This window comes from Panthera uncia, chromosome E1 (assembly GCF_023721935.1).
Source record: "Panthera uncia isolate 11264 chromosome E1, Puncia_PCG_1.0, whole genome shotgun sequence".
Taxonomy (NCBI): Eukaryota; Metazoa; Chordata; class Mammalia; order Carnivora; family Felidae; genus Panthera; species Panthera uncia.
In genome coordinates, this window is record NC_064814.1 from 11,510,551 (window position 1) to 11,536,579 (window position 26,029).

General features: G+C 55.4%; 1 protein-coding gene across 4 annotated transcripts; it reads right to left on the bottom strand.

Moving 5' to 3' along the window:
• Positions 1 to 280: 280 nt before the first annotated feature.
• Positions 281 to 25,014, bottom strand: JUP (junction plakoglobin). 4 transcript variants are annotated; one of them, XM_049636061.1, is made up of 15 exons: positions 24,620 to 25,014; positions 13,882 to 14,091; positions 11,951 to 12,210; positions 11,495 to 11,733; positions 10,556 to 10,757; positions 9,601 to 9,745; positions 9,387 to 9,490; positions 7,612 to 7,950; positions 6,268 to 6,423; positions 5,962 to 6,081; positions 2,971 to 3,121; positions 2,738 to 2,859; positions 1,873 to 1,912; positions 1,463 to 1,628; positions 281 to 1,141 (listed from the first exon to the last, which is right to left on the bottom strand). In XM_049636061.1, exons 2-14 carry the CDS (start codon positions 14,084 to 14,086, stop codon positions 1,477 to 1,479), a joined length of 2,235 nt encoding a protein of 744 aa, XP_049492018.1. In that variant the 5' UTR covers positions 14,087 to 14,091; positions 24,620 to 25,014; the 3' UTR covers positions 281 to 1,141; positions 1,463 to 1,476. The 4 variants fall into 4 exon arrangements, with proteins under 4 accessions (XP_049492018.1, XP_049492016.1, XP_049492020.1 ...); XM_049636059.1 differs by having other exon boundaries at positions 13,882 to 14,094; XM_049636063.1 differs by lacking the exon at positions 24,620 to 25,014 and adding an exon at positions 24,536 to 24,582 and having other exon boundaries at positions 13,882 to 14,094.
• Between the last annotated feature and the right edge of the window lie 1,015 nt (positions 25,015 to 26,029).

Sequence of the window (26,029 nt, forward strand, 5' to 3'; positions counted from 1 at the left end):
AAAAAAGTGAGGCCTGGCGTCCCTGAAGGGGGGACGCACCTCCAGGCATCTCTTTACCCCTCCCACTCCCTAAGGTTCCAAGACGGAGCCCTTTGAGTGCAGACTGAATTAAATCTACTCCAGATACTCAAATGTGCCTTTCTCCCTGACTCCCCTCCCTGTGTCTTTCCCACACACAAGGTGGTCATGAGTGCACGTGGGACCCAGCCAAGGAGGCATCGGGCTGCTAGGGGAGCCCCCAACACCCCATCCCACCCCCACCCCGCACAGCTTCCATTCGATCTGTGTGTTAGTTTTATTTCCTTTGCTTTGGTCTATACAAAAAAAAAAAAACAACCAATAACCAAAAACATAAAGCGATAATAATAAAACTCTCCGCTGGGACCTCCCCCAGCCCCCCACACCCACGTGCAGGAGGTGGTGGTGGGTTCGAAACAGGAAGGGGAAGAGAAAGCCCCTCACCGCACACCAGAGGGGTCAGCCAAGAGCACTTCTCAGGAGTCAGCTAGGGTGGTGGAGTGGGTGGGACGGGGCGGGATGGGGTGCCAGGGAGCTGTCCCCAGAGCTCCCAGGAAGGGGCCAGGTCCGGTTGAGTGTCCTGGAGAGAGGAGCAGGCAGTGTCCTGGAGTGGGGGACTCACTCTCCGCGTCTCCATCCCATCTCCTTGTCGGTCCCTGAACTTTTCAAGACAAGCTTTGGATTCTGGGATTTGGGGCCTTGAACCTGGGTCCTGGACACCCCAGGGGCTCGGAACAGTCGGTCGGCTGGAGTTCGGTGAGAAAATCAGGCCCCGGGGAGGAACCAAAGCTCTGTGGGGCCCAGGCTGCTGGAGTCAAGCCGCCTGGGCTGGGGGGTGGGAGTGGGGGTCGGGGGGTGATTGCCAGGTGGGGGAAGAGAGCAGGTGATTGAGTCTAAAGCTTTAGTTCCGGGGCCACAGAGGTGGGGAGGGGGTGTTGGGCCCTGGACCCACGGCCCAGGACAGAAAAGCAGGAGCAGATCACCATCCCAAGAAAGACGCTACAGAGGACCTCTGGAGGCGTGGGGTTCGGCAAGAAGTCGCAGCCCCGCTCCCCTGGGCTCAGGCACTTTTCTGTCTCGCCCCATCGCCTGCACGGAGAACCTCTCAGATGAGGAACCGCACCTGGGGGGTGAGGCAGACACAGAGAGGTCAGGGCAGGCCTCTGTCCCCTAGGAGCTCGTCCCCCCCGCCAGGTCACCCACCCACTACCCACAAAGGGGCAGGACTCCCCACCCCCTCAAGATAAGAGAGTAAGGTAGGCCACAGACACCTTCCTTGGCGGGTGCTCGACAGCAAGGGACCCACATTCATTCCCCCCCCAAAAAAGAGCCAAAGGTTCCAAGGAAACATGAGAGGGCCTCTTCCATGAGAAGCAGGTTCCAGCAGGGGTTGGGGGGGGAAGCGTGTCTCCACAGCCTGCAGGCACGACAGAGGGCACCGTACTGGAAAGGAGCCAGCTAGGCCAGCATGTGGTCCGCCGCAGGGTAGGGGGGCCTCAGGCCGTCGCTGTAGGTGTCGATGGGATAGTCTCCGTCCATGTCCATGTGCATGTCCAGAGGGTCCAGGGGCACGTCACTCGAGTACATGGGGCGGTAGGTGGCATCCATGTCTGGGGAGGAGAAGGAAGGAGGACCTTCTAAAGTCTGTAGACCACCCTGCTGGACAGCCCTCCATCCATCTGCCGTGGGCCTGACCCCGTCCTCAAACTCCCACATCAGGGGACCTCCACGGGGATATCTGTGGATTCTATATGGTGTCTGCCACTGGGGACACAATGCCCCCTTCGCTCACACCCACAGACGTCCCACGCCCCGGGCTCTCGGGGGTCCCTGAGGAACTCTGCACACACTTACCATCTGCGTAGGGTTCATTGATGGGGATCATGCTCTGGGCCTAAGGAAAGAGACAGAGAAACATTGAGGGAAGGGACAAGGGCGGAAAATGTAGGCTCTGGGCTGGGGGTGGGCGGCTGGAGGTGCTTCTAGAAAAGGGGGCCGGGGGAAAACAAAGACCCCTTGAAAGAACAGAGGATGGAATGCGGTTATTCAGTGCCTCCGTGGACCCCTCCTGTCAGGCACCTCCTGAGCGTGGAAGGTCCCACCATTCATGCTTGGGGGCACCCAGAGAACTAGAGCAGCCCTGGGGACGGGAGTGCACCCGGGATCAGGGCAGCCGCTAGCCTATAGAGCACCTCCATGCAAGTTAGAAAAAGGCACCCTGCCTCAAATGCTTAGAATGTATAGTGTGGACAAAATAAAATTACCATTCTGGCAGGTCAAAATCAGAAAGACAGTTCAACCTATTACTTCCGTCTGCTAGAAATTGTCGTGGATGATCCAATTATAAAATAAAAATCAGGGTGCCTGGGTGGCTCAGTCGGTTAAGTGTCTGACTCTTGATTTCGGCTCAGGTCAGGATCTCATGGTGATGAGATCGAGCCCTGCCTGGGGATCCACACTGAGCATGGATGGAACCTGCTTAAGATTTCTCTCTCCCTCTCCCTCTGCCCCTCTCCCACTTGTGCGCATATTCACATGCACTCCCTCTCTCTCAAAAAAAAAAATAAAATAAAAATTTTAATTAAAAAATTTAAAGAAATAATTACAAAATAAAAATCTATGAGGTAGACAGTATGACAGGAGCCCCCTTAACAGTGCTGTCTTTGTGCAGTGTGCAACTTGCACAACCAGACGTCACAGTCCAACCCAGGATACTCACGGCCTCCCAGGCAGCTGGGTCATGCTTGAAGAGGGAGTTGGTGAGCTCCACAGACACACGCTTACGATAATCTGGGTTCTTGTCCTCAGAGATGCGGAACAGGACAGCGGCAGCATAGGTGGCTGAGCAGAGAGGAAAGGAAAGACCAATTCAGGTGCCTGCCTCCACTCTGGCTGGAGGACTAACACTCAGCCCTCCTCTGTTACCCCCTCGCCCACAGCACAGCCCCTCACCTGTGCCCTCGTTGCGAGAGTGCAGTAGCTCCATGAGTGGGGACGAGGCCCCCTCGGCATCAATGGCATCAGCTGCCTCCTTGTCCTGGGCCAGCTCACACAGCACCCCGGCGGCTACACGCTGGATGTTCTCCACTGATGAGTACAGGAGCTGGGCAGAGGGCATGCAGGGTGGGGAAGGGGTGGAGGTGGATGAGGGGTAAGGCAGGCAGGGGGGCAGCCTGCCTCCCAGCCCTGTCCATCTCTGCCTCCCTTCTCTGGATTTAACACAAGCTCATACCAGAAAGGGTAGAAAGTCTAAGAAAGGTATAAAGAAACAGAAAGAAAGCCAGCCATGATTCCCCACCCACATACAGCCTCTCTTAATACACTGGCATATTTCCATCAGATTTTTATCATAGTTCTGTTTTTTTATCTATAATTTTTTAAGTTTATTTATCAATTTTGAGACAGAGAGAGAGAATGTGTACACATGTGCACATGAGCAGGGGAGGGGCAGAGACAGACAGAGAGAGAAAATCCCAAGCAGGTTCCGCGCTGTCAGCAAAGAGCCCCATATGGGGCTCAAACCCATGAACTGGGAGATCACGACCCAAGCCGAACCCGAGTCAAATGCTTAACTGACGGAGTCACCCAGGCACCTCATTATCTATAAAATTTGATCTATAAACATTTTTGATGTTTATTTATCTTTGAGAGAGAGAGAGAGCGGGGGAGGGGCAGAGAGAGAGAGGGAGACACAGAATCTGAAGCAGGCTCCAGGCTCTGAGCGGTCAGCACAGAGCCTGACGTGGGGCTCGAACTCCCAAGCTGTGAGATCATTATCTGAGCCGAAGTCGGAGGCTTCACCGACTGGACCACCAAGGCACCCCTAAGATTTTGTTTTTAAGTAATGTATACACCCAACATGCGGCTCAAACTCACAACCCAGAGATCAAGAGTCTCATACCCCACCAACAGAACCAGCCAGGCACACCCCCCCCATAGCATGTATTTTGATACTTTGATTCCTGTTTGTTTGGGTTTTTTTTTTTTACCTAACATTGTAGCATAAGGCATTTTCCTACATTATTAAAAAACATTTCCTAGAAATCTATGAGCTCATATTGATAAGAGAAAAAGAGTAATGCTAAAAAGCAAAACAATAACAAAAACAAAAAAAAACCCATTGGTCACAATAGGAGGTCACAACAGTGCCAATCCCTCACTCTGAACTCTAAAGGGAAAAAATTTCTCGGGGAGCCTGGGTGGCTCAGTCGATTAAGAATCCAACTTTGGCTCAGGTCAGGATCTCACACTTTGTGGCTTTGAGCCCCAGGTTGGGATCTGCACTGACAGCTCAGATCTTGGAGCCTGCTTTGGATTCTGTGTCTCCCTCTCTCTCTGCCCCTCCCCCGCTCACACACGTGCTCTCTCTCTCTCTCTCTCTCAAAAATAAACATTTAAAAGTAAATTAAACAAATAAATAAATAAATGGAAAAATTTCAAAAGCAAAAATTCATTAACATTGCTATATATGGCCATATGATATAATGGCCATTCTTTTTTATTTTTTTATTTTTAATTTTTTTTTTAATTTTTTTTTAATGTTTATTTATTTCTGAGAGAGACAGAGACAGAATGCGAGTGGATTAGGGACAGAGAGAGAGGGAGACACAGAATCCGAAGCAGGCTCCAGGTTCCGAGCTGTCAGCACCAGAGCCCGATGCGGGGCTTGAACTCACAAGCTGTAAGATCATGACCCGAGCCGAAGTTGGATACTCAACCGGCTGAGCCACCCAGGCGCCCCATGGCCATTCTTTTTTAAACCATTCCCTTATCATTGGACATTCATTTTGTTTTCAATTCTTATAAGTAACATTGCGATTGTTGGCTATAGGTATACATTTCCGCCACATTTTAAATTAATAAATAATTATCCCATAAGACTTGTACTACTTAGTCAAAGGATATGAATATTTTCAGGCTCTCTATATAGATTGTAGAACTGCCTGCCGGAGAGGTTTTATCATCTTCTCTCCTCACCGGCAGGATATGGGACTGCCTATTTCATCACATCTTTGCCAGCACAGGGCACTCCCGTTTTTTTTCCTTTGCCAGTTTGATAGTGGAAAATAGGATCTCACTGGGAATGTGAGCTTCTCTTCTTTAAACTCCTGGGGTTGGGCATGTTTATGAGCCACCTGGGAGCTGCTTCTGCCTCTGCCCATCTAACTCCCGGGGTCTAGTATTAATGAGCTCTTTTATATGAAGGATGTTAGACTCTTGTCTATTGTGATACCTGGAAACATTTTCCCAGTTTGCTGTTGATTTTCTTATTTTTATTTTTTTATTTTATTTATTTTATTATTTATCTTATTCTTTTATTTTGAAAAAGAGTATGAGTGGGGAGAGGGGCAGAGGGAGAGAGAGAATCTTTTTTTTTTTAAGTTTATTTATTTTGAGAGAGAGAGAGAGAGAGAGAGAGAGAGAGAGACTGTGTGTGTGTGTGCGCGTGTGTGTGTGTGTGTGCGCGTGCGCGTGCATGAGTGGGGGAGATACAGTTGAGAGAGAGAGAGGGAGAGAATCCCAAGCAGGCTCTGTGTTGTCAGCACAGAGCCTGACACATAGCTTGAACTCACAAACAGTGAGATCGTGATCTGAGCCGAAACTGAGTCAGATGCTTAACTGACTGAGCCACCCAGGCACCCCTGTGTCGACTTTTTAACGCTTTTTAGGCTGTTTCTGACATATAGATGATTTTAGTGGCTATGTGGTTGAATCTTAAGCTATTTTTTTTCACTTGTGATCTCTTCCCTTGCTTTTGAGTTTGGAAAGCCGTTCCTATGCAGGGATTTGCTAAGTGGTCACTCCTGGCGTGGCCACTTTCCTCCAAACTCCTCCAAACACCTCTTGACGCCTGGCCCAGAGAGGCTGCCAAGCTCCCCCTTTCAGCAACGGGGATGCGCGGGGACTGGAGGAAGCTCTCCTGCCTCCCTGCCCCAGACTCACCTGCACAAACAGGGGGATGGTGTTCAGCCGGAAGATCTCCATGCGGTTCATGGGGTCCCGGGCGAGGATGTGCAGGGCTCCGGCACAGCCCTCCACAATCTCCTCCATCCTCACGCCGTCCTGCATAAGAGGAGGCAGTGGGACATTGCGACAGATGGCCCTTGGACGTGGCCGCACGCCCCCACAGTGACGATCTGACAAACCTCACTGGTCCTCAGAGTGTGCATCCACCACAACCTGCCTCCCCATTTACACACACGTGCACACACATTCACAAAAAGGCCACTCCGACCCCTGGGGACTGACCGTGTATGGCTGCTGTGTGCCTGCAGCCACGTGGCGCTGGGCATCCTGGTGAGCCTTGACCAGCAACTGCACGAGGCGGGGAATGACCGCCGCCTCCTGCAGAGGGGCATGGTTGGCTGGACACAGGGCCAGATTCCTGATCAGGCCGATGGTTGCCTGACAAGCAAAAAGGACAACAATCAGGGACATTTCTTGGGCATCTGGAGAATCCCAATTTCCCAGCACCATCTCCTCCTTCCCTTGTCGTCTCCGTTTGCCAGACCACGAGACCACTCCCAGCCCACGTCCCTTATTCCATAGGATCGGTGGGTGCTCCTGTCTAACTCTAACAGCTCCTGCTAAAATGAAACCCCATTCCAGAACATGCTACCAGCCCCAGGCCCTGACTCTCACCCTTGCCCCTTCTCTCAGTACCCCTTCTCCCCCAGACACCAGAGTCTTACCCCTTTCCCAGTAATTCCCAAACCCTGCTTGGTTGACCCCCAAGCTTCCTGCTTTAGTGACACTCGTATTGTGATCAATCCTCAGTGAGGCCGCTCTGGGAAGAAGCCTCCTCCCCAGGGTCCCCATCTCCCAGGGGCCACTCTGGCCTCCCAGGGTCCCTCGGGTTCTTACAAAGCAAGCTCTCATCTCATCTGACTCTCAAAACAAGCAGCCAAGAGAGCAGGGACAAAAATCACGAGAGCTGGGGACGTGAGCACAAGGTAGATGACCTGCCAAGGTCACTCTGCCACTTAGCTGCTAAGTCAGACCCTCCCCCCACCTCGGGCTCGCAGCAGGGACCAACCCGCGGGAGGGGCCACACACTACTGCTTTTTTTCTCACTATGGATTTTGAAAATTCAGTGTGTAACTACTTAGAGGCATTCTTATCTGTACTGTCAAAACTGTCTACAATTTCGCCAGTGGGAGTCCCTGCCAGCTGGCCCTCCTCTACCCGGGCAGCAACCTACAGAGAAGGCTGCACCCCTTCACGCCCTTAATCCCTATGGCAGACACTAAGTGTCCCCCCCCACCCCCAGAACCCTTTCTGGTTTTTGTCTTTTTAGTATCCCTTCTGAGTTGTAGCGGGACACAAGGCCTTCAGGACACATGAGGCTTTGCCAGCTTCCTTGTACCTAGATATGGCAACGTGATCAAGTTCCAAACTGTGAGCCGAAGCCACGCGTCCTGTGGACCAGCAACATTACCTGGGACCGCGTTAGAAATGCAGCGTCTGGCGGCCACCCCAGCCTATGGACTCAGGGCCCATTAGAGCGGCTTTGCCTGCACTGATTTGGCACCTAATCCCGACGGCAGAGAGCTCCTTCCCCTTGCCCGGCCCCCACGGCGGCCACAATAGTACCTTGACCAGCGGCCACTGGTTGGGCTGGTTGAGCAGCTTGACGATGGCCGGGATGCCGTAGTTGAGGCGCACGGAGTTCTGGGCCATCTCGGCCTCCGGGTGACGGCTGGTGAGGTGGCGCAGGGCGCACACCGCAGGCTCCGTGATGTCGTCCTTGTCGCCGGCACGCAGGATGGCGTGGATGAGAGCCTCCACGCCGCTGTTCTGGGTCACCAGCGTCTTGTTCTTGCTGTTGTTGCACGTCAGGTTGGACAGCGTGCCCGTGGCACAGGTGAGGACATTGACGTCATCCACGCTCAGTTGGTTCACCAGTATCTTCAGCACACTCTCCAGGCCCTCCTGCGGGTTGTGGGGGAGGCAGTGGAGAGTGAGGGGGGATCCCCCACTCCCAGAAGCCTTTCCCAAATACGTCCGAGGGCAGCAAGATGAACTCACGGTCTGAAGCCCACCCAGCTGACAGCCACTGGGTCCTGCCTGCGTGCCCAGGAATCTTCATCCCTGTGATTCTGCCGACACCCCACAGGGAGGTGGTACTATCAGGGCGGTTGAGGAGCTTGCGCACAGACCCACCGCCGGTGGGCCAGCTCCAAAGCCAGGCCTGACTCCAAGTTCGTGCTCTTCCCTCCACCCCCCTCCTGCCCCTCTCTGCATCCTCAGAGCCAGGCAGGGCCAGGAGGAAGTTGTTGAGGAGGCCACATGCCTTGGTGGCCCAGCTGACCCATTTTTCCCGGCTTCTCGTCTTTTTGGGCCTTTGCTGCTGCCCCCTCAGCGGTCCCCAGACCAAATCCACTTTCAGGAAACATTCCTGCCCCACAAGCCGCACTTCTCCCAGTGGAGCCACATGGGCCTTGTGAACAGAAGGCCCCCAGGCTCTGGGATGACAGTTCTGGGTTCAAATCCCATCTCTGCCAATTTACTACCTGTGAGCGAGGGCCATCATGTAACTCCCTGGGACTCTGTTTCTTCACCTAACCAACTGGGTCTCACATTCCACTCTAGTTGTTGAAAGACATAAGCGAGCCAATGTTCACAAGTGCCTAGCAGAGTCCAGCAAGTGGCCAGAGCTGAATAAACAGCCTACGGATGGGGGTAGGGGCCTCTTAGGAACGGTAGTCAGGTTGGAAAGGGAGACCAGGAGTCTTGTCCTAAAACTGCATTTTTCTTTAAGTTGTGTTTTTAGCCAGCAGAGGCCCCAAGCTGTCTCTTGGTGTATTACTGTTCCTCGCCACCGGGTCTAGGTCAAAACTATTCCCCTGGTACCATCTGGGAACGTGTGGCTTAGGAACATCAGTGCCTTCATCTATTCTCCTTCCTGAATCTTTTTTTTTTAATTTTTTTAAATGTTTATTCATTTTTGAGAGAAAGAGAGAGACAGAGACAGAGACAGAGACAGAATGCGAGCAGGGGAGGGGCAGAGAGAAAGGGAGACGCAGAATTCAGACAAGGCTCCAGGCTTTGAGCTGTCAGCACAGAGCCCGATGCAAGGCTCGAACTCACGAACCTCGAGATCATGACCTGAGCCGAAGTCAGACGCTTAACTGACTGAGCCACCAGGGACCTCTCCTTCCTGAATCTTTAGCAGTGATTAGAACCTTAAGCTAAAGGGATGAGGGTCTGAAGGGTATTTCCAGCCTCAGCCACAACAGGGCAAGATTGCGAGGCCTCAGGCCTCCCACGGTTCCTGAGGTCAGAGTCCCAGACAGGAGCGTGCATGTGGCAAGAGGGGAGGACAAGGTGGCTGAAGAGGTGGACCCAGGCCCGAACGCCTCCCTCACCTGTTTGGTGGCCACGTCCGAGAGATTACGCAGGGTCCAAAGGCAGTTCTGTACGAGGCGGGGGCTGTTGCTTGTCAGGTGTTTGCCCAGGGCCTGCATCCCACCTGGGGCACGGAACAGGGGGCATGTCAGCCACGGAGAGCATAGCTGGCCAAGCCTGGCTGCTGGACAAGGCCTTCACCCCGCCCCTCCTGGCCACATGGGCCATACTCACCAGCCTCCACAATGGCGGGCTTATTGCTGGGACACACAGACAGCACCTTGAGCACGCGGCTGGTAGTCCAGAGCAGCTTCTCATAACTGTAGTTGCGCATGATCTGCACGAGGGCCTGGGGTCCTCCGTTGGCTAGGATGATGAGCTGGGGTGGCGGGGGAGACAGTGGAGAACAAGTGTGAGACACACAGGAAATATGACAAGGAACAAGGAAAGGATTGGGGGTGACAGAGCTGTCATTACTGAGCTTCAGCCAAAACCCGAATAGCTTTTGTGACTGGCAAAGAAATCCAAAATTTTGAAAAAAGGATAATACACAATGCTGACAAGGATGAGGTGAAATGGTACTAACATACACCACCAACAATGACATTGTAAATAATACAATCCTTTCAGAAAACGATCTGGAAACCTGGGTAAAAGCTCAGAAACATTAAAAATCCTTCGTCCCACTGATGAAAAAATTTTCTATTCCCTGGGAAAAGCTGTGTGCCCAAAGATGTTCATTACTGCACTGTTTATAAGGGTGGAAAATTGAGAGCAATCTAAATACCCTCAGAAAAAAGTCTTGGGCCTCCACTTAATGAGATGCTATTTGCCCCTACAGAGGGTGGTTTTGAGGATGATACAGCAACAACAAACAAAAAAGAAAACGTAGGAAACAGATGCAAAGTTGCACATTTGCCATGACTACAACCACGGACAAATATGCCCACAGGATAGCACTGCAGGAGGCACGTGGAGACAGCAGTGGCTGTGTGAGGACGGTGCCTTTTTTCCTTTCCTTTTCCTAATCCTCAAAATATTTCAGTTACATAATGAAACATGTACAGCTGCATGTACTCATGTATTTAACCTAAAAATGGTGAGGGGGCAGTGGCCGGAAGCTGCGGCGGGACAGAAGGCGATGCGCGGGAAGGCTGGAGCTCTCGGCTGGGGGCGGGGCGCAGCCCACCTTGCTCTCCTGGTTGCCGTAGGCCAGGAGCTGCAGGCAGTCGGTGGTGATGGCCAGGAACTTGGGGTTGTTCTTGTTAAGCAGGGGCACCATCTTCTGCAGCCCGTCTGCCAGGCGCACCGCCATCTTGGCGCCCTCCTGGTAGAGCAGCAGGTTGTGCAGCGTGGTGATGGCGTAGAACAGGACCGACTCCACGGGGGAGCTGGGAGGGTGGGCAGGGGGTTAACAGGAGTCGGGGCCCTGGCATAAATGCAAGCTAACCTCCCCCAGGAAGCCCTCCCCTTACCAACACCCCTGTAGACATAGCCCTTTACTAAAATCTCATTGTCCCCTGAGCCCAGCCCCACTCTTATGCATGGAGCACACAGCACCGTCCCTCTCCCCACTGGGAGACCACAACTCTTCCTGCTTCTGGGCTCCTAGCCCAGTGCTGAGTGCCTAGTAGGTCCCCTGGACATCTGTCTCTACTAACTACCATATGGGAGGCCGTGTGCTAGAGAGGTCCTGCAGAGGGGGGGTCACAGTATCTCCAACCTCGAGGAACTCACAGCCCAGGATGGATGTAAGGAAAAAGGCCAATCAATATTAACAGGATGGGAAAGATAAAGGTGGCAAGGGCCTTTGCACATGCTGTTCCTTCTGCCTGGAATGGCCTTCCCTTCACCTACACAGGCTAAGCCTCACTCATCCGTCAACCGCCTGCTGCTAAAGTGCACAGTGTCTCGCGGCTCTGAGAAATCCTGGACAGACCTCTGCCCTAGCCTATACTGTATCCTAATAACTAATGTGCCAGTTACATGCCTGCCTCCCCTGCTGGGCTGTGAGTAGCTGAGCACCAGGACTGGGCATGGTTCTCTACCTGGCACATAGTAGGGCTTCAGTAAATGTTTGAAAGGGAGAGGAAAGCCCCAGTATCCCACAGCAAGCAGGGGCAGTCACCTGAGCATGCGGACCAGGGCAGGGATGCCGCCTGACTTGAAGATGGCAAGGAGCCCCTCGCGGTGGTGGGAGAGGTTATGCAGGATGCTCGTGGTGCAGCGGGCCGTGTCCAGGTCACTGGTGTTCTGCATCGTACGCACCACGGCGGCCACCAGCTGGGGTGAGCCCATCAGCGCCCGCCGCGACGCCTCTTTCTTGGACAGCTGGTTCACGATCATGGCTGCCTTGGTCACTACCACCTGAGCGGTAGAAGGAAGGATGGGAAAAAGTGAGCAGACGGGCTGGGCTGGCTGACACTGGAGATGGAGGGGCCAGGTGACCCCTCCACAGAGCTCGGAGGGACCCGGGTCAGTCTTTCCCCGCTGATGGGGCCCCAGGTAGGGCCATCCCCTGCAGACACCTGACCTTTACCCCCCTCTCTGCCCTGCCCCCACCCTGGCCAGGCCCCTCACGGACCGGGTCCTCATCGTTGAGCAGTTTGGTGAGTTCGGGCAGGGCCCGGGTGGCCAGCTCGGCGTCGTCCTGGTAGTTGATGAGATGCACGATGGCTGACTTGAGCAGCTGGGACGGCTCGGCCAGCCGCTGCAGGTTGGTGGCCTGCCCCTCCACCTGGGTGGCCAGCAGCAGTGAGCTGTCTTCACCTGTCACGCCAGGACACATGGCCTCCCGCACCCGCTTGGCTCTGGCCGTCGTGGACATCTGGTACTCCAGGTCTCCTGGGGGCCAACGGGCAGGGACTGAGCTGCAGGAGGTGGGTTGGGTAGGGGGACGCTGGGGAGCAGGGCAGGCCTTGCGGACAGCCCACCTGGGTTCTGTGGCCTCGCTCCCCACCCCCGCCGACCAAAGCCCCAGGACACCACTCGCAGTCCTGCCTCTAACAGAGGGGAGGTCACCATCGCCTCAGTTACATCAGCTGTAAAATGGGGTGCCACCTGTTCTGTCCATCACAGGGAATTCTTATGGGAATTAAGTGAGATAATAGTTGTAAACTGCTCTGCAAAGAAAAGATGTAGTGCAAATGTCACTACAAAACCGTGAGTGAATATTACTATTCATAGGAATAATTAACATTTTTGGAGTATTTGCTATGTGCTTAGCTGTGAATTAAATGCTTTCCTTGTATTTTCTCAGTTAGTCCCACCATAACCCTACAAGATAAGTACTATTATTATCTCTACTTTACAGATGGGGAAAATGAGGCACAGAGTGCTTATAGGAGCCCAAGCTGGGGTGTGAACTCAGACAGCCTGACTCCAGAGCCCAAACCCCAACCCAAGGCCCCTCCCTTAACAATCAGGTCAGGGTAGCATGAGACAACCTAAGTCTCCTTTCAAGTCTGATATCTCATGACTCTAATTATATCCTCATCATCTCTAAAGGAGGCAACTCTCCCATTACATAGGCTAGCAAATAGAGGCCCAGAGGGCCAGCCAGTATCATTCAGCAGATCAGAGGGAAAGTCGGGACTGTGGATTTCAGAAAGCAGGAGGTGGGTTCTCAGCTCAGACTGCAGGTTCCATCCATCCCTGGGTGGGTTCAGGAGTCCCACGGATAGGTGCCCACGCTCCCCAGGCAGCCCTACCCTGGCAAGTGTCCCAATGCCCTGGGGGGAGACAGGCGGAGGCTCCATCCCCCAGTTAGTGGGGGAAGGAGACACCGCTGGGCTTTCCCACCTGGGTGCTGTACTTGTAGCTGTCAACACCACGCCCGGGCTGGCCCTGCCAAGCCTGCTGTCCGGGAGGAGACCCCCAGGGGCAGGGGCTGAGCTCCACCCACACGGCCCACCCTATACCTTCCCCAGCTCCCACAGGTCATCCCGCTCAATGTTCGGAGCCCTGAGGACAGCTGCAGACAGCAGTCCTAGGGCTCGGATACTCCTCTCCCCGAGAGAGGCTAGTACCCTGGCTGGTGTGGCATCCCCACTCCTAAGCCCCAGAGCTCAGAGCCAGAAGCCAGGTTGTCACCCCCCCACCTGGCCTCAGCCTATCTACAGGTCTCCTCCTAGCCCCACCAGGGGCCCTGTCTCCGCATCAAACTTGAGGCTCCTGGAACAAAAGGACCATCTTCCCCTATAGTGCAGGGGTCCCCTGAGGGCAACAGTGATGCCTCCTCATTATACTGTAAGTTCATTGAGGGCAAGGACCACACACCTTCAGACAGGCAGGCAGAGTCTATGCTCCCCCCTCTGTACTAGAAGTTCAAGGAATAGGAATCTGCCTCCCTCTCAGATGGGGGCACCCTGAAGTAGCTGTGCCTCCTCCCTCAGAGGGGAGGCCCCCTAAAGTCTGTCTCCTTTGGCCCTGACTTCCCTCCAGTGTCCAGGCTGGTTTTCTGCTGAGATATTTCGATGTAATAGTTTCCATGAAATAGTCCCCAGGGATCCTGACCTTGGCTCTGGGGCACCTGAGTGTAGGTGGTGGTCTTCTTGAGCGTGTACTGGCGCCCGCAGGCCTCATCCTCCTCCATGATGCCCTTGCTACTGACCGAGGGCACACAGGTGTTGGCCCCCGAGTGGATGCCAGAGTCATAGGTGTATGTCTGTTGCCACTCAGTCACCTTGATGGGTTGTTCGATCAGGTTCATCACCTCCATGGTGGCTGCTGGGGATACAAAGGAGAGGCAAGAAATCAGCTGGCTCCAGTGAGGCATCCCATCACCTGGTCCAGCCCCCAGCTTCAGCCCATCCGCAGGCCCAGGGAGGGACCGCCCACAGTAGGATACCCAGGTGTGAGTCCTGGGCTTCCATCTCTGACCTCCAGCCCAGGGTGGAGTGAACCCCATGGGGAGTGGGGCAGTAAGAGCAGTTGCCACAACCCAGCCCTCGGCAGGCTCACCTTGCCATCCCTGCCCAATGCTCCCAGAGCAGGAGGCACTCGGGGCCTCCGGCAGCTTCTGGGGTTCTGCAGACCCACCCCCACGCACTGGGGCTCCCTGGGAAAGTCTGTGGTGAGGCAGCTGCACTCTGAGCATTGGACAGGAAACTGGGTGGGGCAGGGAAGCAGTCAGACAGGTTTCTCTGGAGAGCCCTGGAGGCTGCTGGGAGAAGTCCAAGGCTCCCTTGGAGACTCTGGGATCTCAGGATCTTTCCTGAAGATGGGGCAGGATCACAAGTGATCCCAGAGGCCCGAGCCCTAAGACCCCTGTCTCTCCAGCACCACAGTTCCTGCCAGGCTTTTCCAGAATTCCGTGCCCCACTGACCGGTTCAAATAACAGCCACATACCAATTCACCTCTCCGCAGAGCCCAGCCCTCGTTTGCAAAATGGGGTAACAGCACCTCCCCCGCAGGTTGTTGTGAGGCCCAGATTGGTGAAGGACCCAGCCTGGTGCCTGGCACGTAGTAGGTGCTCCGTGTTGGCGGCCACGGCCATGTATCAGTGCTTCCTCTCCCTCAGGGATGTTTTCCCATTTCTAGTCTTCCTAGAACCCAGGCTAGAGATGAGGGGTGGGGCAGGCCTCAGGAGGGGTCACTGCTTTTCAGGCACCCCTCCTGCTCTTTGCAGGGACTTGGGGACCCTTGAGGTTAATGAATCGCTGGCCCTACTCTGTTCCAGGGTGGTGAATTCCCACTTGGCCCACTTGGCTTCCCTGCCTTGGGAGCTGATTCGGGAGGAGAGGCGAGGCAAGGCGTGCTCCGGTTGAGGGCCGGCCTTGTGCCAAAGCTTTCACTGATGCCTCAGCCCCACAAGTGGGTTTTGAAGCATATGCTCTGCCCCCGCCCCATTTACAGACAGGGAAACTGAGGCTCCCCAGGGGAGGTGGCACAGTGGAGAAATGGCAGAGCTGGGACCAGGCACGGGCCTGAGTGACCCCCAAGTCTGTGGCCTTTGCACACACAGTGTGGCCTCAGACAGCAAGCAGACCACGGGCCAGTCCACCCATGACAGTGGACAGTACTCAGCACCTCAAACCCATGGTCCCGTCATGATGGGGGACCGGGTGAGGCCAAGGGTGGTTCAGCTGGTTTAGCCTGACCCCACCCCAGGAACAAAGATCACCAGGGATACGTCTTCCCGGCGCTACCCTCGAGGAGGAGGCTGACTGAGCCTTCGGCCTCCCTGCCTTTTATGGCGACATGGGCTCCTTCCCTGCCTGTGAGCACACCTGGAGCAGGCAGAGGCAGGAGCCAGCCCAGCTCCTAGCCGCCTCCTCCTCTCCTCCCTTCACCCCGAGTGACTCAGAGTTTCGAGCTGACAAACAGAAGCAGGCCCAGAACACCAGACAGCAGGCTCCGTGCCACCAGATGCACCCAGCTGCTTCCCAGGCCTCGGCCAAGTGTGGCTATTTCAGGAGGAGCCCCCTCCCCCGCCCCCACCCTAACCACACACCACCCAGCGCTCCTGCCTTCCGGGGTGGGAGACAGAAAGAAGAGAGAAGTTTGGAGGAGCAAGCTTGTCACTGAGCCGCCATCGGGGAGGAGAAACCTCCAGGGAGGGGGCAGGGGACATCCAAGCTCTGCAGAAAGAAGGTGAAACTGTATCAGGATATGCAGTTGCGTTAACCCTGTAAATGCCACCACGCAGGGGCAGAGGGCTGAGCGGACATCTGGGCACTGAGCCTCAGTCAGATCTGCTCCGGACAAACTGGAAATCTCCAGTCCTGATCAGGAAGAATACCCCATCTGAGCCAGAAAGAGCCCCTCCCCAGCAGAGATCGCAGCCTACCCCTGCAGCTTCTGGGCCCAGGCAGGGGGTCGCGGGCCTCACCCTGAACCTCAGGAATCAAACACCCTTCCCTCGCCACCCCCATATCCACCGGGACCACCAAAGTCAAGGCTGGCCATAGGTGGGGCATTTTGCCAGCAGGCCTCTCACCACCCCTCCCAGCTCAGGCTTGGAGCCAAGAGAAGCTGAGGGCTGGGCAGCTGCCCAGGGCCAGAGAGGGGCCACACGGAGGTCAAAGGATCCATGGGGGAGGGGACACTCAGCTGCTTTTACTATCAAATGAGTCTCATGCTTGCCTCAAGGCTACCGGGCAGGCATTTTATTATTCCCAATTTCCAGCTGAGAAGACTAAGGCACCACACTGAGAAAATGGCAGTGTTCCACTCAAATCTAGGCCTGCCTCACTGCACACCAGCCCACTAAACAGGGCAGCTCCCCTTGCTCCTAACAAGGGACCTGGGGAAAGAGGGACACCCTGCAGTCAAGGAGGGGCAGCCAGGCCCAGGTGTAGAAGAGAAGGCGGCCCAGCTGATCTGGGAGGAACGCTGATCCCTCAGATTCTGGGCATAAGGAACCCCGCTTCCCACGACCAACGAGAAGGCCGAGAGGGTGGGCAAGGTGAGAGTCGGGACACAGTTCAGAGCGGACACACTCCAGAACTCTTTTGGAGGAAAGGATCCGGGGAGAGAGAGCTACTCCGGCAACAGGAAGGTCTAGAAGTCAGACGGCGCAGGCAGGACAGTCAACCAGCCCCCACCTTTCTCCTCACCGACTCCCAGGAGAGGCGGAGGAATGAATTCTCCCACAAGAAGCAAAAGTGACGCTTTGGCAGTTCCCAGGGCGGAGGGGGCCGCACCCAGCCTGGTGTCGCCCCTCTCCGCCCTGGACCTGGAGTGAGACCCGCCACAATGCCCCTGGACAGAGCCAGGGTGGAAGTGGGTGAGACAGACATGGCCCTGCCCACGCACTCAGGCCAGAGATGGGCAGCGCCAGACACAGGGCGGTTTTCTGAGTTGCATGGGGGGCCTTTGTTGAGCAGCACGATCTATTGTTGGCCACACAGGAGGCCGAGAAGCCGGCTCAGAGGTCACAGGGTGGGGTGGGGACAGTACAAGGGGCAGGAAGAGAAGCCTGGGCCCTGGATGGGGAGTGCAAAGGAGCCTCCCTCCACTGGTCTACACTGGGTAGGAATCTGCAAGCAAGCTCTGGACACACCCTGCCCTTCATTCCTGCTTCCTCCCCAGCATGGTCAACCCAGCAGGCCAGCAGTAGGCACTCTAAGTCCAACACGGTCCCAGTCCCAGCAGAGTGTGGTCCAGTCCGGGCATTAAAAACAACTGCCATCGGCATGATCTCACAGTTCGAGAGTTGGAGCTCCCTGTTGGGCTCTGTGCTAACAGCTCAGAGCCTGTGACTCCTTCTCTCTCTGCCTCTCCCCCACTCACGCTGTCTCCCAAAAAAATAAATAAATGTTAAAAAAATAAAAGTAAAAATAAATAACTACCACCGGGGCGCCTGGCTGGCTTTCAGTGGAGCATGCGACTCTTGATCTCAGGGTTGTGGGTTCGAGCCCCACTTAGGGTGTAGAGATTGCTTACAAATAAAATCTTTTAGGGGTGCCAGGGGGGCTCAGTTAGTTGAGCATCTGACTCTGGCTCAGGTCATGATCTCACAGTTCGTGACTTCAGGCCCTGCATCGGGCTCTATGCTGACAGTGCAGAGCCCTTTTTGGATCCTCGGTCCCCCTTTCTCTCTGCCCCTCCCCTGCTTGCACTCTCTCTCTCAAAAATAATCATTAAAATAAAAAAACAAAAAAGAAAGAAACCTCTTTTAAAAAAATCTTTAAAGAAAATTTGAAAACAAAAAACTGCCACCAGAGCTACCTCAGGCCCCTGCCACCACCAGCACCGCCATCGCCATCGGGGTTGGGCTGGGCTGGGCTGGGCTGCAGGATGCCAAGTGTCACTAAAAGACCTGGGAACGAGGATAGGAATGGGCCGCCCAAGAAGCGTGCTGGAAGCAGGCTTAGACACACTGCACGAGGGAGCTAGAAGTGCAGGCAGAGCCCTCCAGAAGCTCCTTGGGCCAGTGGCCAGCATCCTATGCAAACTCCGATCACGGGCTCAGACAGTGACAGAGGAAGGGGGCTATGGGTAGGGCAGGAGAGCATGTGAGTCAGGGAAGGGGATCCATCCATCTGGCTGTGTGCCCATGGGCAAGTCGCCCGATTTCCTTAAGCCTCATATTCCTCATCTGCAAAGTAGAGATGATCAAGCCGCCCCTTTCTTCAGACCGTATGTGGATCGTGGATCTAACACAGCCGTGACCATGGAAGCCCTCTATTGGCGGTCAAGACCCAGGGAGGCCTTCTTCTATTAGCAAAGCAAAGAAATGGCAGAGGAGGAGGCCAGCAGAGTCGGGCCTGCTTTTTGGGACCTGAGAGCCAGGACCCAGGGAGATCTGCCTCCCAACCCTAAGCCAGAGCCCCGGGGTGGGGTTGGGGGGCTGGGTAGGAGGAGTTATATCCGGTCTGGGAGAGGAGGCCAGGTGGAGACACTGCTCTGCCCTCTCCCCTCTCCCCAGTCACATGTGCTGCTTCCTGCAGCCAGGGGCGGTGAAGCCAGTGAGGCCTGGACATTCCCCACATAGCAGCCCCAGGAGAGGCTGGGCTGAGCAGGGTCACAGCCCCCACCCTTCCCCACTGTCTCTGACTCCAGCAGAGATTTGACCAGCCGTCCCAAGCAGACAGAAGCAGACCCCAGAAAAGGCCAGAGACAGACATGACTGCTTCCCTTGTGAGCCCTGTCTACCTCATCGGGCTGGGACTTCTCAACTAGGCCTCTCCCCTCAGACTAGGGGCTCCAGGAGGAAACACCCCACCAGACTAGAGGTTCCTTAACAGAGACTGCGGTCTCTCCTTTCAGAATGGTCGTCCCAAGCTGGCAGAGACCGAAACGGGTGCCACCTATGGCCAGGGCCCTGGGGACAGGACAAGACAGAGGAGACCATCCTCCCGGATGCTTCCAGAGGAAAACCCTCACTTCCAGTCTGGAGAACAGCCCAAGCTGCTGCCCAGGACTGGCTGGGGGTGGGGGAGGCTCAGGTCAGACCGTCCCAGCCGCTGTTTGTTTTCTTCCTTCTGGGCTCCTTCCCAAAGCAAACAAACCAGGGTGGGGAAATGAAGGGAACTTGGAGGAGAGGGAAATGCGGGGCCAGGTGGCTTGGCCCTGGGAACCTCCGGGCTCCCCCCCTGGAGAGGGCTCCAGCTGGGGCTCCGGTCTCTGCTGGTGACCCTCTGAGGACAAAAACCTAAACCAGCGGATGACCCCAAACCGGGGCTCCTGGGAATGGAAAAATACTTCACCCAGCCTCAGAAAATAGCCAAGGGTGGACCTGCGCCAGGGACCGTATGGCACACAAGTGCCCCCATGGGGGGACTCGGGCAGCCCTGACCCCAGCTGGTATCCTCTCCTTAGGGGGTGGGTCCCTAGGGTTTCATTCTGTGAGGATCTGCCCCCCCCACCCCCGCTGCCCCCACCCCCGACCTTCTCCAGGAAGTACAGGAAAAAACCCACTATTAGTTCCCTGTTCTGCATTTGCTGGAGAAAACTAGGATTCGGAAGAAGGTTTGGTTAAAAATTTGTTATTGTAGTCAGAGCATGAGATCATCAAGATCAAGGCTAAGAAAGGAGAGGATGCTAAGAAAAAGAGAAAGGAAAGAAATGTTAGCGGTGGGATCATGGGTGATTTTTTTTTCTTCTTTTGTAAACTTTTCTAAACTTTCCAATTGTTTTTCACAATGATCAGATATTACTTTTTCAATCAAGAGGGAGGAGGACTCACATGGACCAAATTCCTCCTCACCCCCAAATAAGAAGCAGACTGATTGCCCAGTGTCATCCTAACTCTCCCTGTCCCTGTCCAGGCCTGCCACTCAGTCCAGTGTCCCCACAGTGGGGAAGGGACGCAGACCTGTTAAACCCATACTCTGCGGGTCACAGAAAGCTGAGCTTCCTGCCCTGAGGTCCCCCAAAGGCTGAGGTGCCAGGAGGCTGAGCAAAGAGCTTTCTCTTCAGGCCTGGCCAAGGAAGTTGCTAGAAATTGAGGCAGTCCATGCCCCCAGACCTCCACCAGATTCAACCGTGTCCTAAGAGAGAGGCCTCAAAATGTCACTTGCAGGGACACAAACCCGGGTGACCTGGCCCAGCCACACTTCTCTTTCTCTTCACAGGAGTCACAGGGCCGGCCGGCTCATGGATACCTGTCCCTCTCACTGCCAGGACTCTCTTCTCCCCAAAGACACAAGACTAGGAGTTTCCCCAGGGACCCCTGCAGACCTCAGACTGGCACCAGAGGTACTGACTCCTGCCTGCCCTCTCTCCTGGGCAGGACGGCCCCCCTCCAGCTCCCGTAGACAGAGCCCTGCTTCATCCTCCTCAGAGAAGAGTCTATTCTGATCTTTCATTGCTCTCTCTCACTCAGCAATGCAAGATCTCATCTCTAACAGACAGGAAGTCCTTCCTCTTGTCTAGCCTCCACTCCATCCCTAAGAGCATCAGTCCCAATTGCTCGTGTCCCCAGGGGTGATGGAAAACTGCAAGCCTGGCACCCCCTTTATAGCATCAGCCGGGGCTGAGATCACTCTCTTTCCTTCTCGGTCACATCAAGTGCCCTCAGCCTTCCATTCTCCAGGATCAATAATCACCATGTCTTGGGTCCCCTCTGGACCTCAAGGGATCCAGAAGCCCAGTGCTGATGACATTGGAGCCCAGGCTGCACCCACACAGATGGAGGCCCCATTTCCCAGGCCCATCCTGGTGTCAGGTGCCCAGTGGGCAGAGGTGCCAGGAACCAGGAAGCTCTGAGAGGACCGTGACACCAGTGCCTCCCTCAGGGACCAAGGCTCTGGCTGACCCCGCTCCCATCATCAGAAAGGCCCGCCTGGCCCCTCAGTCACCTGGCCCCAGAGCAGCCTGGCAGCACGGACTGGTACAATCCTGCAGGACGTGGCCCAGTCCTAAATCTGACTCTCATTTCTGTCTACTCTCCAGGGACCAGCCCTCCCCCCCCCTTATCTTGGCACAGGCCCAGCCCCCAGCAAAGCAGGAAGCCCCACTTCCTCTACAGGGACAAACCCAGGACAGCCGAGGGTCTGGCCCAGCACAAGCCCAGAGGCAGCAGCAATTTTGACCTCTGCCTCCTCTCTCCCCCACCAGCCTCTTCCAGACATGGCCACTGCCCCTGGCCTTGGGGAGATAGCCCCCTCCCCCAGGAACTAAAACCCAAGCCAGGGAGGTTTCAGAGGGCTGGAGGCTAGGACATGAGTCACCCCCTCCTGACCAACCTGCCCCCACCTTCACCACCCACACATACCTTCCTGGGTCATTCAGAATTCTCCTCTCCCCAAACTCCCAAGCAGAGGCTCTCAAAGACAGATCACAGATTCATCCCAGGGCTGCAGTGGGGCGATACAGCAGGATGAGATCTGGGCTTGGAACCAGAGGATCCAAAGGCTAGTCTTGGCCCTGCTTGGGTCTCGCTATGCAACCTTGAGCAAGTTACTTAACTTCCCTGAGTTTCAATTTCCTCATCTGCTGAATAGGATAATGATACCTGCCTCTAGGGATAGTCATGAAGTGAGAACAGTTGATGAAAGTGCTTGGTATCTGTAAAGTCCTCCCTTACTTTTTTAGCCACCATTTATCAAGTACTTATTGGGTTGATTATTCCCATTTTGCAGAGATCACTGAGGCTCAGAGAGATGAAGTGACTTGACCAACACCACACAGGTTAATGAGTGACAGAGCTGGGATTCAAACCCAGCTCAGTCCACGCCCAAATCACTGCGCTCAGAACCGCCCTACTGTGACATCTTCCCAACTGTCCATGGACAATCACTCTGTCTCATTCTCAGGTGGATCCTCTCTGCAACCCCTCATCAGTACCTGCCCCGGGAGGGAATCCTTCCTACACACAGCCCCGAAGCCCAAACAGAGGTTCCAGAGGGCTGGAGATGGGGGGCGGGGCTGGGGCTGGGTAGAGAAGGCTCCTGTCACCCAAGCTAGGGCTTGATCTAGCAAGAAATGACTAATTGGGGGGGAGGGGGGGGGCGCCTGGGTGGCTCAGGGGGTTAAGCCTTGGACTTCGTCTCAGGTCATGATCTCACAGTTGGTGAGTTCAAGCCCCAACGTCGGGCTCTGTGCTGACAGCTCAGAGCCTGGAGCTTGCTTTGGATTCTGTCTCCCTCTCTCTCTCTCTGCTCCTTTCTCACTCATCCTTTCTCTCTCTCTCAAAAATAAATAAACATTAAAAAAAAAAAATGACTAATTGGGTCCTACCTTTTCCCCCCTCTACCTCCCATCCAGTGAATCACCAGTTTCCACCAGGTACCCCTAGAGATACCTCCTCAGTATTATCTTTTCATCACAGCCACAAACCAGATTAGCTAAACTAATCATTTAACCGATGTAATTATAATGCCTGCCCCTCCTCCACTTTGGCCCACAGAAGAGGGAAAACAGGTTATTTTTGCCCAAATTCCATCTCCTTTTGGTTCCCCAGAGGTACACTACCCACTAGAGCAAAAGAATGGGTTCCCTCCTCCGCCTCCCCCTAACCCAGGGCATTCTATGGGGGCTGGTCTGACCCCTTCCCACTGCCCCAACTACAACCACCAGAGAGATGGTAGGTCTTCCCAAAGGAGTTAGGCGAAGCAGCCCTGATTCCCCCAATACTCCCTTCACCCCAGGACCAAGGGAGAGCCTGGCTTTTTGTATTTCCCCTCTGTTCCCCAGGAGGCTGGCATCCAAATCCCTACAAAAAGACCACACTTTAGATTTTTAAAAACCAGTGCTGAAAGCCTGGTGATCTCCAGCTCTGCCCGGGGAAGGGGTTCTCAGGAAACCAGGGTGAGGGCCCGTGCTCATGTTGCTCTCCTGAAACCTCCCCCTGCCCCCATACCTTCCTCCTGTCCCACTTTCCCCACGCAGCTCTCTCAGGAAGGAATGGCTGGGGAACGGACTGCAAAAGCCTCCAGAAGGAATGCACCTTCAAAATCCAGAAATCAAATGGAGACCAAGCCCCAAGCTCCACACTCTTCCGCCTCAAAACCCAGCCAGCTATATAACGTGGGGGGATGGGGTAGAGGAAAAAAAGGCTAGAACAATCGCTCCCCCCCACCCTCGTCAATTTGGCCCTGCCCTGCCCCACCCCCATTCCTGGGGAGGGGGGCAAAGCTGGGGAGAAAGCCACTGGCGCCGGCCTCAAGCGAGGGGGGTGTGGTGGTCCCCGGAGACAGGAAGAGAAGGAAGAAGCTGCTTCCCCTTTGCCCCCCCTCCCCCCACTGCCCCCTCGGGCCCCAGGGGCCCAGCAAACAGGATGGATGTGGGGGCAGGGAAAACAGGGTCAGAGCGCAGACACCAGCCCCGGTTCAGCTTGGCCAGCTGGGAGAGGAGGCCTTGCCCCAAGACGGACCCCCTAAGCCTGGGGAAAGCCCTGGAACAAGGAGGCAGGAAACCCCGCAGTGAAAGCTGCTGTGAATACTTCCTCCTGGAAAGTTTGTTTGGGGTGATTTGTTTCGACAATAAGAGGTTAGAGAAGAAGAGTAGTCCCGTTCCCCTATCGACACTCTGGAAGCAGCAGCTACTGGAAACTGGGCCAGTGAATTTTCCAGCCATGCACGACCCCTCCGCCCAGACCCCAGTCCGAGCCACGGGTGCCAGACACCAGCTGGGCGCGGAGCCGGGCCCGCGCCAGTCCCGCTGTCATCGCATCCCACCTCCGCCGGCGCAGCCCTAACACGGCACCCACCGGGGCGGAGGGAGTCGCCGCAGGTACAGTACCGACGAGGCCCGGGAGCTGGAGGGCAGGGCCTCTGGACTCCGTGTGCTCACCTGCTCCGCAGGTGGGGCCCGCGTAGCTGGGAAAATGTGCGCTCGGCCCCCACAGTTGGGCAAGCCGGGCGCAGACAATAGGGCCCCACCCAGGCCTGGGGGAGTAGAGAGGGAGGGAAAGCGAGGATGACGCGTGAGGTGGGGTGAGAGTGGCCCCAAAGACACCAGCGGCAGCAAGTTTCCCGAACTGTGCATTCCTGACTACAGAGTGAGCCCTGGGACGCAGACGAGCAGGGCAAAGTCTCCCTCGCCAGCGTCGGGGCGAGAGTCGGGGACGCGGCGTCGGGCGAGCTCCACGGGCCCCAGGTCAGGCGCGACCCCACAGCCACCTGCGCTCATCCCTCCCCGCCCTTCTCAGATCTCCAGCTCACGCAGCCCCCAGCGCAATCGGCCCGAACCTCGCGCCCCCTAAGTGGCCGCGCCCAAGGGTCCCAGCGCGCCCCCTGCCGCCGGTGCAGGGTGGCGCTCCCCGGCTCGCGCCCTCACCTGCCCCGTGACGGCGGGGATCGGCCTCTCGGCCGCTTGCCGCCCTTCCCTCGCCCCAGCGATCCCTGCCCCGATCGTCCGCACCTGCGTGTGGAGCCTGGCCGGGCTGGGTAGGGGTCGGGCCGGGCTGGGAGCCGGCGCGGGCAGCGAACTGAGCTCGGCGCGCTCGGGCGGCGGCTGCTCCGGACTCTGGCCAAGGCAGCAACTCAGTAACCGAACAAAAGGCGAAGGGACCTGACAGCCAAGCCACGCCTCTCGCCCCCTCGAAGCTCCGCCCCTAAGGAAAACGCCCACCCGCTGATGAGGGTTCACTGGCTGCCTCCCCTGACTGTCCCATCGAGGGGCGGAGCCTCACGCCCAGTTCTCTTCCACCGCCGCCTCTGTTTATCCGCTGGCCATTGGCCCCAGGGACTGCTAGTCGGCTCTGGGGACGGCCTCCAACTTGAGGTTCCATCCGCACTCCGCACCTATTGGCAGACAGAACGTTACTTCCTCCTGATTGGACAAGGAATTGTCAGTAAGACTAAGGCAAGAACAAATGGGGAGGATGGGGTGTGTCTTGCCCCACCCTAGCTCTGAGCAGGTGAGACTCATTACTCTCCCCTTCCCCCTACCTGTCCAACAGGTGAGTCAGGAGGCGCCATGGGAAAGGACAGACGCCTTCACAGGGCAGCCAACTCAGCGTCAGGCATGATGCTTCTTTGGGCTTATTCACCCTTGCCACAGAGTGGTAATAACATATTTGTATAGCATTTCATAGGCTTTTTTTTTTTTCTGGGTTGGGATTTTTCCCCCCAAATATGGAGCGCTCAGGAGATTTAGCATTAGGAGGCCTGGGTTTGGGTTCTGCCACTTAGTAGCTATATGATCGCAAGCGAGTTACCTTCATCTCTCATCCTGTTTCTCCTCATCTGTAAAATGGGTACATTATCTGGATCTCTCTCATGGGGGGGTGGGAATAAAATTAAGGTTTGTGAAATCACTTGGACGACTGCTAAACGTTAGAATTTAATGATATGGGTTTTTGGGGGGTTTTTTAGTTTATTTTTGAGAGAGAGAGAGAGAACCAGCGGGGAAGGGGCAGAGAGAGAGGGGGACAGAGGATCTGAAGCAGGCTCTTCGCTAACAGCAGAGAGCTGGACGCGGGGCTCGAACTCAGGAACCGTGAGACCATTACCTGAGCCGAAGTCGATGATCAACTGAGTGACCCACCCAGGCGCCCCTAATGATATGGGTTTTTTTTTTTTTTAATTTTTTAAGTTTATTTATTTTTAGAGAAAGAGTGAGTGGGGGGGTGGGGAGGCAGAGAGAGAGAGAGGGAGAGAGAATCCCAAGCAGGCTTCACCCTGACAGCAAGGAGCCGGACTCGGGGCTCGAATCCATGAACCTGAACCATAAGATCATGACCTGAGCCAAAACCAAGAGTTGGGTGTTTTTAAATTTTCATGACAATTCTGAAAAAAAAAAAAAAAAAAAATTTAGGACATCTAAATG

What these genes read in the sequence shown, in the direction of transcription:
- JUP (XM_049636061.1), bottom strand. Translation starts at nt 14,086, where the DNA reads ATGGAGGTGATGAACCTGATCGAACAACCCATCAAGGTGACTGAGTGG. An exon ending in TGCTCAACGATGAGGACCCG is followed by an intron (nt 11,734 to 11,950) that starts GTCCGTGAGGGG and finishes TCTACCGCTCAG; the next exon opens with GTGGTAGTGACCAAGGCAGC. An exon ending in GCCCTGGTCCGCATGCTCAG is followed by an intron (nt 10,758 to 11,494) that starts GTGACTGCCCCT and finishes CCACCCTCCCAG; the next exon opens with CTCCCCCGTGGAGTCGGTCC.